Below are 12,234 nucleotides of genomic sequence, written 5' to 3'. Positions count from 1 at the left end.
TTTATTTTTATTTATTTATTTTCGGGTCTTCACTCCATCAAACGAGACCCTTCCCGCCCAGCAGACGTCATTTTGTGATTGAGTCATGTCTATTTTGTGTGCTTCCAAATATGCAAACATTATCTCACCAACATAATGCTATACAGTCTTCTACTCACAGAAGATCAGAAGATCAGCATGTAACCACCAAGAGAGACATTTTCCTAAAATGACCCCCATGCCTTCCAGTTACTGTCAGTTCTCTTGTTTTTATTTGAAATTCAAAATGTGTCTTTTCTGAGATCTGTTTTCCAGTTTCAGCAATAACAATGCTCCCTTCACATGTGAAATCTTATATTCAGCAGTGTAAACAAATAATCTACTAAAGCGTAAGATACAATTTAATCTGCTGCAATTATTTCCCTTAAATTGAGCAGATTTTAAATGAAAGATATCCCTGTTCTGTCAGTGTATTTTTTGGCACATCTGGAGAAAACAAACACGTATTTTGATTCTGCAAACATCTATGGAACAGCCTTGAAATGTGTAAAAGGTTCAAGTGCCTGTGTGAACCCCCTAGAGGTCACGCAGATGCACTGCAGGGGGGGTCCCAAACTCTTTGGTTGATTAGACATTTTTGTATATATTTTTTTATTATTATTTTTCCCCACAAAATTTAAATTTCTTTAAATATAAATCAACATGAATCCAACATATTTTAGTAAAGGGATAAGGGATAGCTTAATATTGAATGCAAAATGATAATCATAATGTATTGTAAATAGCACTAGGCCGAGTTTAATATAGAACACATATAGTAGGTAATCTTTCCACCAGTTTGGGGGCCCTTGGCCTAAAAAACATTGAAGACCCCTGTGCTACACAATTTAACTAAACTAACTGGCTCTGTCGTATTTCAAGTTATCAAATCAGAACAAATAGCCCTTTTCTGAGAATATGTTGAGATAAATGCTCTTTGCTGCAGTTTTCCCACCTGCTGTGAGGCTGTCCTCACTGAAAAGGAGTACTGTCAGTCACTTAAAAGACCTGCGTGGTTTTAAACAGCTCAGTATGCTTCCTAAAAATTGGCAGCATTAATTACTTTCAGCATATATTTCAAATGAGTTATGCAGTTGTAGTTACAATTAAGAAACACATCATTGTGAATATGTTGCTACGTGATGTACTGATCACTGTACCAAGTGGTTCTCCTTTTAGTTTCTTTCATTCCAGAGCTTCATTGTTTCAGTTCACTGTTACAGAGGATATATGGTTTCATGATGCAGGTGTTTACATAGTCACAGAAAGATACCCAACCAAATAGTACCGGAAGCACAGGTGTAACCCCTTTAATATATTGAGCTACATAAATAAATTAGAAAAGAAACGGAAAGGAAATGAATGTTTTATTAATTGTTTCATTTAACAGGAAAACTGTATGTAAGGTTTTGTCCAGTTCCAATGTTTCCCACGGTTTTATGTACCCTGAATGCATCGGGTCAAATCGCCCAATCAGAGAGCTGTAACCGCAGTTTAGCCTCGCCCACCGATATGTTTGAACGTGATTGAGCGTCAGGCTGCGGCGAGACAGGGAGCATCTAGTCGGAGCAGAGTTTCGGAAAGTGAGCGAAGTGAACGAAAGGAAGAAAAACGAAATCAGTGAAACGGAGTCTACTGAAGGCAAACGAAAAATCGGTGAGTGTTTGCTAAGAAAAAAAAAAAAAAAAAAAAAAAATCAACAGAAAGCGAGTTAGTGATATGGTAGATCTGGTAACGGCTGTTGTTTTTAGCCGTTACTGCCATCAGCTGTTAAAGCCATAGGCTCTTGACTACCGTTAACTCGCCGGCTAACGTTTGTGGCCGTTACTGCTGTTAGCATTTAACTACTGTTGGTTCGTCTGCTAGCGCTTAGCTGTTGGTCCCAACTGTCATCGGTGTGTCTGTTGCCCTCATCTGTTGCTGCTTTCAGCAGCAAGGTAAAGGCACAATCCATGAACGTCGTGTTCCCTTGAAATGTCACCAAAAGTACATTTGTGTATTAATTATTTTTTTGTGTAGAACCCCTGTTGCGGTACTGGGTGCCAGAGCCGTTTTGTGCCTGTTAAATATAAAAGTAATGCCAGCTTTAGTTAAAAAAAAAAATAAAATGAATTGATTAGAACAGAATAGACAGATAAATAGATGAACAACAGATAGATAAATAAATAAATACGTTACAGCAAGACAAACTAAATTTCCTGACAAAACAAAAAAAATAAATAGATATTGTATACAATAATATAAATTAATTATCTAATTTGGCTAAATATTCTAATTTGGGTGCATCCTATTAACCTTCAACTTATTAAGTGGACACAATCTGTCAATTCAGGGGAGAATGCAAACTGCCTTCACCTTGTCAGTTAAAGTGTCTGCAATCAAAGTTGAACCAGAACCGTGGGATCATTGAGTGGACCGGTGGATTTTTGACATGTTCTTCTAACCATAGCTTGGCTTTAGAGGAAACTGGAGCTACACTGTATTTTTTTCCAACTGGTGTGGTGCATTCAGATGACTATGCTGCGACCAAATGGATCCCTGACCCATTAATGGATCATAATATCAGGGCGAGAAATAGATTTTCTCCACAAGCTTGCAAATGGCAGGGGGCTGATGACAGTGCTCGGCATACATTGATCAGGCATAACATTATCGCCACCTTGTGCTTCCAAACCAGCTGTGACTCATCAGAGAATGGACATGGACATACTAGCAACCCCATGGCCCTCTCACGTTTTGTTCTTATGAACGTGTATGCGTGCAGTTGTGTATGTTTACGATTATGTGGGCATATGGGTGTATGTGAACATGGTGCACGGACATATATGTGCGCGCATACCTTTAGTTTTTCTTCTTTCTGTACTACCTGGTTAGCATTTGAATTATTTTGTCACATCATATTGCACCCACAACTACTTTTATTCATTACACCTGTCCATGTTTTGGTAAACCAAATCTAAAAAAAATAAAGTATAAAAAAAAAAAAGATTGAGGACTCCTGTACTAGAGCATTTAGCAGCAAAACATCCCCAGGAGTTAGGGAAGCAAAACTGGTGTTACTTCCTGTCTACTAGATGTGTAAACAGCCTACTTTGTTGTTGTCATATTTGTGTTTACAGCTGGTTTCAGTTAATGAAGGTTTACATTTAGCTGTAACTATAGTGGAAGCACATCAGAAAGTTTACTTGAAGGACAGTGAAGCTGAAAACATATGTGCCCTTGCTGAAAGTGACCTCGGTTTGGTCGATACCATTTCTAGTTGTCATAAAAGAAAAGTGTAGGATGAATTCCAGCTATTGTGAGATCACCCAGTAGCAGACTATAGCTAACGTAACAGCTGTTATTTTACCACAGAGCACAGATGGATGTAGAAAATGGCAGCTTGCCTCAAGCTTTTGGGATGACGTTGCCTTGTATGAGGTGTTTTTAGTATGTCTAGTTATTATTTTTCACATGTGAGGGTGAGGGTTAAAATGTACCCAATCAAACAGCAGTTAAGTAGAAGATGCTGAGCTTATCGTTTTAAATCTCTGCCCCATTGTTTTTGAGTGGCTTGTTTTAGGGCTTTTCATTCACAGGCTTTTAACCAGACGAAGAAGATGGGAAGACTATGAGATGGAGCCAAGCAACTAGCAACAATACAGAGCCCAAAACTATTAACAGCACTAGAGGAACAAACAATATCTGAAAACAAAGCTAAAACAATGACATAACTCATCCAAGTGGCTTCTTTAGAGCTACTTTGTTCGTAAGCGGTACACACCTACACTGCACAACACCAACATCGTTGCGTTCCTGAATGTGTGGTACCACTTTCTTTGTGGTTCTTTTTTTGTCTGTCGGACACAATTGTTGTTTTACCGCTCTCTTAGGAAAAGCTACTGACAGCTTCTAGGAACACATTTCGTTAGTTACGTAAATCAGGGGGTTCTCGTTCCCAGTTTTAGAAAGAAATGGTAAATACAGACAATGTCCTAATTCTATAGGCATTACACAGTGTTGTAACTTTATAAAAATAAGTAAAAGCTTTAGGTGCATGGAGAGTTTTCTAATGGCGAAGATATAAAATCTGAAAAATTTTCTAATTTGCATTTGTGTCTATCTATCCCTACTATAATGTGAAAAAGGGAGGATGCAGCACTTATTTTTCCTCCACCTTGAGCAGCACTTAAAGGCTGCGCTTTATAGTAAAAACAATGACAAGCTATGCTAATGAACAACATTTCACAGGTGGGTCTCAACTCAACACAAATGGAACAGACGTAATATAAAGATAACATTATTGCCTCTGTGTTCTTTTGTTTGTCGTCATGCTTCTTCTTTTTCACTCTTTTTAAAAATCTCACCTGGTGTGTGAAAGGCAAAGGGGCATTTAAGTATTTTTTTTCTTTCATATGGCAAATGCAAAACATTCATTCAACAGAAGTGGTAGCAAACTGAGTGGGAGCCATCACTACATCAGTCACGTGAATGTGTGCTATATTTATTTATATATCAGTGTTTGTCTGTTTGAACACAGAGATGTAGGGAGGCTTTAGCTCTTCGATAAGTCATTCTGATAAAACACAGACATCCCATCTTGCCAGTCTGCTGGTAATCCCTGGTCTTCCTAATGCCTTATGTCGCTCTTGTGGACGAGCTCAGGGACCTCGGTAGGATTCAAGTACATTCCCTACTCCTCATCACTCACATTCAGTAAGTGTTCCTCCCCGCTCTTCACCTTCCTGTCATCTTCACCGATTTTTTATTACCCACCTTTCATTTTCCTGTCTCTGAGTCTCTGTAACCTAAACAGTCACTAAACATACATCTTTGTGTTTGTCTTAATAGAGTAAAGTTTGATCTGTCCACACAGGACATAACTTTGTGTCATATAGCACACAGGCCAATTAGCCGTATCATTATGAGCTCTGACAGATGGATGTTACTTTGATATGTACCACCTACCCAAGCATTCTTCACGACTGTTGTTCCAACTTTTGATGGAACCAGTCTTCCCTAAAGGGGGCTGCGTCTTCCAGCACGATAATGCATCCTGCCATGAAGCAAAAATGTTCCTCAAACCTCGGTCCAATTGAACATCTGTGGGATTTGCTGGACAAACAAGTCCGATCCATCACAGCAACAACAACTCACAGGATTTCAAGGATTATACGAAAACGTCTTGTTGCCAGATACCACAGCACACCTTCAGATGTTTAGAGGAGTCCATGCCTTGACGGATCAGGGCTGTTGTATGGGCAAAAGAAGGACCGACCAAGCAGTTGCATAGACTAGTTGTCAGTTTGTTGACATCAGCACCGTGTCATGACACTTTAAGCATCACGTCGACTGTTCACTGATCAAGTGAAGATATCTCATCTTCAAATACACTATTGAGTTCCATTAAATGCTATCGTTGGTGCTGAGTTGCTGTCGGTATTTATACAGATACATACGTATCTATACATACATACCTGCAGCACACAATATGTAGTAATGTGTAAAATGAATTGTCTGTTCTCATGTCTCTGTTCTCAAGTGTTCAGGTCAGGAATATAGATTTCATTCATGCAAAGCATTACTTTCTTCTGTGTTTTTATTAGTGATGTCACCAACAACGACTTGACTTTCATCACATAACAGTCGACCATAGAACTTCTTAAATCGTGCAACCCTCAGGAAGACCTACACAATATGTAGCTCAGCTTTCATGGTCACCACACTAGTGCTCTCTGGAGGCTTGGAGCTGCTTTTAGGGTAAAATGTGTGTCAAATGTTGTAGCTTTTGGTTTGTAATGTTGTACTCTTGTACTGTTACAACTCCACATTCTGCACAATATATTTACCTGAGCCAAGAAGACAGTCGTGGATGTTGAAATACTTCCTGTTTGACCGGTTCCACTGGCTGCTCTGCTCTTGTGGCTCGTCAACTGCAACTGTGAGGCATCCAAACAATGCTGCAGAGAAAGAGTTTGCCCACAGTTGCCGTGATTCTACCATTTAACTAGTGATTCTTTTTGTGATAATTATTTTCAATATCGGTTTATTTTGTCATGTAGAACAAAATAGTACACAATAAATATAACACACAGCAAGTCATGTCAGACAGAATCCCAGTCTGCAGCTGATATGTGTAATTCACAGATTAAGCAGATCATAATTCAAACCAGAGTAAATCTGGTAAACAAACATATTTATAAGGCATCATTTAAACCAATATATTTCTACTGTAGCTTGACGTCCCCCTTCTTCAGCAATAGCCTTTTGGCCAAAAGTAAAGTTCTCCAAAAGTAGCAGATTGGGAACCCAGATAGTGTCGTAGATGATCCCAGAGAAACTCAGAGAGAGATGAGAATTTAGAGCTTTATTGCAACAAAACTAAAGTAGTTTCGGTTACACACACATTTACATCCATTTTGACGTTACATGGATTTCAAAAGACCTACTTCATTACATTAGAATCTAACATTTCTGATTTTCTGATTTAGTGATTTATTCTGAAACATGCAAATGATATGTATAGTATGAGCAAATAAACAGAATGATAATACAAAGAAAACAGTCTTAAAACAATCTTAAAAATAAAAAAAAGTATAAATTGCTGATCATCAGTGGGTCACAGAAATGTTTTTCTTGTCCAAGACTTGTTTTGTCAGCAGGAATATAGAAGTTTATCTACTTGTCTTTTCACAAATTGATAATTAACGAAACGTACTAAAACCTACCAACAGCATCCATAGCTGTATGTAGTATTTTTGTGATCTGCCGAAGCCTTGCACATATTTTGTCACTCATTTTGTAGGAAATTCATACTTAAATTTCCCATTGTTATTATCTAGCTTGACTCCATTTATTTATTACAGTAAAAGTAGCCTCCTTGGCGCTGAGCGGTAGTCTTCACAAATAATTTTAAAGAATTTTCTTAAAGAATTTTTCTTTAAGTATGAATTCAGAAAACTAGACTCTACACCTGAAAACCATCACCATATCATTCTGTCAGTATAACGGCATTTTATTATTTGCATGATTATTTTTAGGTTTGGAGAATGTGTGTTTATCTCTGTAAATGCAACAACATTATACACATTAGTTCTTGGAGATCTCACTTCCTAGTATTCAACAATTGTGCACATCACATCGTCCACCACCTCAACACACACCACAGATTCACAAGGAAATAAATTGGCAGATAATAATGTTTGTTTAAATCAATAAAATGTTCTCTAAAACAAGGTTATTATTTCAGCACTTAACCTGAAACAAAAATATAACTTAAAAAAAGTTTTAAAAAGTTTAAAAATTGTATTAAAGTAACTTTCTTTCTGTTAAGATGTCTTAAAAGCTTAAAGTCCTTTAGAGTAGATACATATATTAAGTTACATTGATAATTCACGATAAATTATTTTAATAATTTTAATTTTAAACATATAAACTATGTATATACACATTTTTAATGATAAATGTCTGGGATTGCCCTAAATGAGTACTTTGCAAAATGTCAGTGTTGCTGAGCTGCTTCTTCCTCTGGCCCCACACTGGAAATCGTACCTCCACAGCCTGAATCTAATTGTTTCAACCATGCAGACACCTTTGCTCTTGATTCCAGCACTTGATCAACATCTGGCTCGGATTTTTCTATGGAAAATGTGAATGAGTATTGAAATGTTAAAGCATTACAAAACTTAAATGACAAATATTATACAAGTTAGCCAGCTTGATTTATTTACCTGCAGAGAAGAAATGTGTCCATCCTGCCTGTTCCATCACTGCTTCTCGTCTGCTCCATTCTCTCTCTAATAGTCTCATATATGGGTTCTCATTGTTCGCTCCTACTTCATCTTCAGTCGCTCTTTTCTGGAACTCGTCATCTTCATATTGGTAATTCATTTCTTTATCATCTTTTTCTGAATTCCCAGACTTCATACTTTCACTCACTGCAAAAGACAAAAAACACGCGTTATATAATGTGTAAAACTAAAAAACAAGCAAAAAAAAAATTTCATTCTCTCTTCATAAACAGTTTAACCGCTGTTTCTCTTTAATACACATTTCCTGTTGCACACATTTTCATACAGTAGGTATGTTACAACAGGAAAAAAATAATGTGTAACTAGTGCCACTAAGTCTGTTTCTCCTGAACCACCTGATTTATTTTGACTGAATGAGGTTTCCTTTTAGAAACTTTTTTTATTTTATTTATTTTTTTTATCACAGGGCTTTCATAGGTTTTTAATTATATACATTATGTGTAATGTAAAAGGGTGATTTCCAACCCTTTTTGGGTCTTGACACTATTTTGATGTCACTAATTTCTGGCGACCCTTGAGACTTTTTTTTATAAAATTATTTTTTTAATCAGGATTAGTGCACAAAGTGACCATTTTATTTTGCCTGATCAGGCTGTAGGTCTAAATATACAAGGTTGAAAACCCCTGAGTTAGTATCTTCACTATTTACTGGGAAATAATTTTCTTATCTTCTGATCTATGTGTAAATTAATTATATATTTTCATATATCTCTGGATACTTACTGTTCGGTGGTGAGTCCATGCTGTTGTTTCCTTTGAGGATGTGATGTTTCTCCCAGTTCCTCCGATCCCATTCGATGGTAAGTTGCTCTGTGACCTCCTTGGTTGTGTTCTCGTCTCTGGTTTCACTTAATTCGTCACTTCTTTCTTGCTCAGGTTGTGGATCCTCTGGGTAAGCACTGAGGTAAAAAAAGTAGTTTCCTGCCACCATCTCCTCCATCTTCTCCAGCAGTTTGATCACCTGATCATCATCATCTTCTCTCTTCTTGTTAAACACATGATACCGGTTTCCACATTTCTCAATAAGCCACTGGAGAGGCTTTCCTTCACTTTCAATGTACTGCTCGACAGTTTTGTTCCCCAAAGTGTCCCCCAATGTAAACAGCACAATCACATGTCTCCACACTCCCTGACCAAGTAGCCTCATGTTGCTTTCTGTGATTCTTCTTTGTTCCTCTGTAAATGATGTGTCAAGTGTTACTGCCAACAAAATGACATTTGGTGATGGAGAGCAGAGAGACACTCCTTCTAAAATCTCAGACTTCAAAGATGGAGGATTAAACGCAGGTGGGAAAAACTTCCACCAACCTGGCGTGTCCACAATGACAACATCTCTTCCAGCCACCTCACAATGTTGATTTAAAGCTTTCACTGTCCTTTCCCCAGAACGAAACACATCTGATCTCATGATAATATTTCCTGCAGCACTCTTCCCAGAAAACACCCACCCCACCATCAGGATTCTCAGGCTGGGTTTTGGTTCTGCAAAACAAGACATTTATTACAGATGACAATTTAGGAATATTGCAACTTGGATTATTTAATTTTACATTTTAGTTTCCAACAGAGTAAAATATGATTAACCTTTTATTGCATATGTCTCCAACAGAGTGTCCATGGACTCCCTAGGGGTCTGAAGGGGCATCGCAAAACCTTTGGTTTATTAGACATTTTTTATATTTGTATATTTTAAATTTTCCCCCACAAATTTAAATTTAGTTAAATACACATTAACGTGAATCAAACATATTTTAGTAAAGTGATAAGGGACAGCTTAATATTGAATGCAAAATAATAATTATAATAATGTATATTTATAAATAGCATTAGGTCGAGTTTAATATGGAACACATATATTTCGCAGGGGGGCCCTACTTAATCTCTCCTCGGTTTCGGGGTCCTTAACCTGAAAAACGTTGAAGAGCCCTGCTTTATAGTACACACATCAAAATACTTGAAAACTCCAAATTTCAAACCTAAAGTCTTATTATAGGTCATACAATGACTTTCTTTTTACTTTTGTTAATGAAAATTAAAAAATCCATGTTGAAAATCAATATGTGGTTCCATACATGGTGTGTGGTTTCTTGCCCCATAAAGGGTTAAAAGGTCTGTTACTAGCTTTTACCAGACTGTGGGATGGGACTGAAAGCTCAGATAAATAATATAAAGAAAGAATTGTAGCATTCTTTTAAAAGAAGGTTGTATAGGCTGAATACTCAATTACATCGTCTTATTTCTTCCACTACAAATATATACAAATGTGAAACTAGGAGTGGAAACACCCCTATTGCTTCAAAAGTATGTGTGTACAGACACTGGACACTCGTTTCCAATGATGGGAGTAACAGCGTTAAAATGAACGGTGTTAGGCTACTAACGTTGTCATTTTTTCACGGGTAATCTAACTTATTACAATTTTTTTGTTTTAATATACTACATACTCATAAAAGTAAACAAAATGAGCTGACCTCTCAGAAGTGCTTTGAGTGTTTCCCTTTGTTGATGTGACTGCAGACGCCGGTCCTCTGCTTTTTTGTTCACTTCGGTCCTCCTCGCCTCAGCACTTTGGACTAGCGTACTGTCAATTTCATAGTAGCTATTTGCTGCCACCATGGCGTCAATCTTCTCAAACAGCTCCTTGACCATCATGTCATTGTCTTTGCCTTCATCACAAAGACTGTGATATCTGTTTCCACATGCCTCCAGAAGTGACTGCAGTGGTGCACCTTCACCCTTGATGTATTGCTCAATGGTCTTGCCCAGGTGGCCTCTGTGGATGACGACCACTATGGTGTGATCCCACACTGTCTCACCAAAGAAATGCTGCATGTGCTCCAGGGTTGCCTTCTTGTAATTATCTTTGAATAGCATTTCTGCATTTATCACCAGGATAAAACCATGTATCTGTGGTGGACACATAGTGACACTGAGAATCGCTTCTGTCTTGTAAAGTTCTGATGTATCACAGAGGCAGTATCCTCGCAGCCAACCAGGGGCTTTGATCAATGAGACTCTTCTCCCGCATACTTCCGCCTCTCCCCTCTCACAACAACATGTTTCTTCTCCAGGATCAAACATCTCTTTTCCCAGGATCATGTTTCCAGCATAATATTTCTGGGCGCTTCTTGATCCCACAAGAACTGCATTCAGCTCTGACAAAAAGAAAAAGACATAATTAGTAGCAGGAAGAAAGGGTACTTGAAGACAATCTATCATTCACAATGTGAGATTTCATTTAAGGACTCACCTCTGACAGCTGTAGCTTTCTCCATGTTTTCTGAAAAACTAATGACAGATATTTTCTAATGGCGTCCAATGTGTTCTTCATGTCATGTCTTTGACTACACTGACCTCTAAACACCAAGTCAAACTGTTTTTACTTTCTATTTGTAGCATTCTCCGCCCACGGTAAACCGGACTGACAAGTTCAGTTGCCAAGTCCCTTTATACTCTTCACTATTAAAGTGAAAAGAGAAGGAGTGTCAATGTATTAAATATATATCATGGGAAATAAGTGATTGCTTATATTTTCACCACTTGTCTAGGCAGATTTAAACTGCCTAGGACAGACTAAATACTAAATAGCCTTTACAGACCATGAACTACGTACAGACGTTAATATGTGTTAGTACTGACTGTCATGTCTTCATGCCTTGGTTACTTGTAAACATAACCTCTGGGATGTTGTTGAACTGGTTGTTCTAGTGTGTGTCCAGAGATAAGAGCAGCTTACCAGTGCCAGCCTCTACCTGCTGCCTCTGCCAACTCCAATTGTGGTTGTGGATTGTGAATGTCCAGAGATCCAATCAGACTCCCTAACATTTTTGTCTCGTTTTTATTCGATGACTAAATTTTCAGTTATATTTTGTCAGTTTTCAGATGCCTTTATTGCCTCTGTGTTCTTCTTTTGTCCACCTCACATTTCTTCTTTTTCACTCACTTACAAAGGGGCATTTAAGAATTTTCTTTTTCATATGATAAATGCAAAACATTCATTCAACAGAAGTGGTAGCAAACTGAGTGGGAGCCATCACTACATCAGTCACGTGAATGTGTGATATATCTTCACCGATTTTTTTAACTCTATAGTTTCTATAACCTTTTTGTGATGTTCTTGACATGGATAACAGTCACTAAACATGCATTTTTGTGTTTGTCTTAATAGAGTAAAGTTTGATCTGTCCACACAGGACATTAGCCTTGTGCCATATAGCACAAAGATGGATGTTACTTTGATATGTACCACCTACCCAAGCATTCTTCACGACTGTTGTTTCTCCTTTTGATGGAACCAGTCTTCCCTAAAGGCGGTGGCGTCTTCCAGCAGGATAATGCATCCCCCCATAAAGCAAAAATGTTCCTCAAATCTCGGTCCAATTGAACATCTGTGGGATGTGCTGGACAAACAAGTCTGATCCATCAC

At 37.8% G+C, this 12,234-nt stretch overlaps 1 protein-coding gene across 1 annotated transcript; it reads right to left on the bottom strand.

Annotated features, from left to right (window-relative positions):
• Positions 1-6,349: 6,349 nt before the first annotated feature.
• Positions 6,350-11,281, bottom strand: LOC125022255 (GTPase IMAP family member 8-like). Its single transcript, XM_047608741.1, has 5 exons — positions 11,059-11,281; positions 10,280-10,963; positions 8,532-9,290; positions 7,728-7,934; positions 6,350-7,635 (listed from the first exon to the last, which is right to left on the bottom strand). Exons 1-5 carry the CDS (start codon positions 11,081-11,083, stop codon positions 7,499-7,501), a joined length of 1,812 nt encoding a protein of 603 aa, XP_047464697.1. The 5' UTR covers positions 11,084-11,281; the 3' UTR covers positions 6,350-7,498.
• Positions 11,282-12,234: the final 953 nt, after the last annotated feature.

Source organism: Mugil cephalus, chromosome 16 (genome assembly GCF_022458985.1).
Source record: "Mugil cephalus isolate CIBA_MC_2020 chromosome 16, CIBA_Mcephalus_1.1, whole genome shotgun sequence".
Lineage (NCBI taxonomy): Eukaryota > Metazoa > Chordata > Actinopteri > Mugiliformes > Mugilidae > Mugil > Mugil cephalus.
Note: the sequence above shows the minus strand (reverse complement) of the source record. Positions and strands in the feature narration are given on the sequence as shown.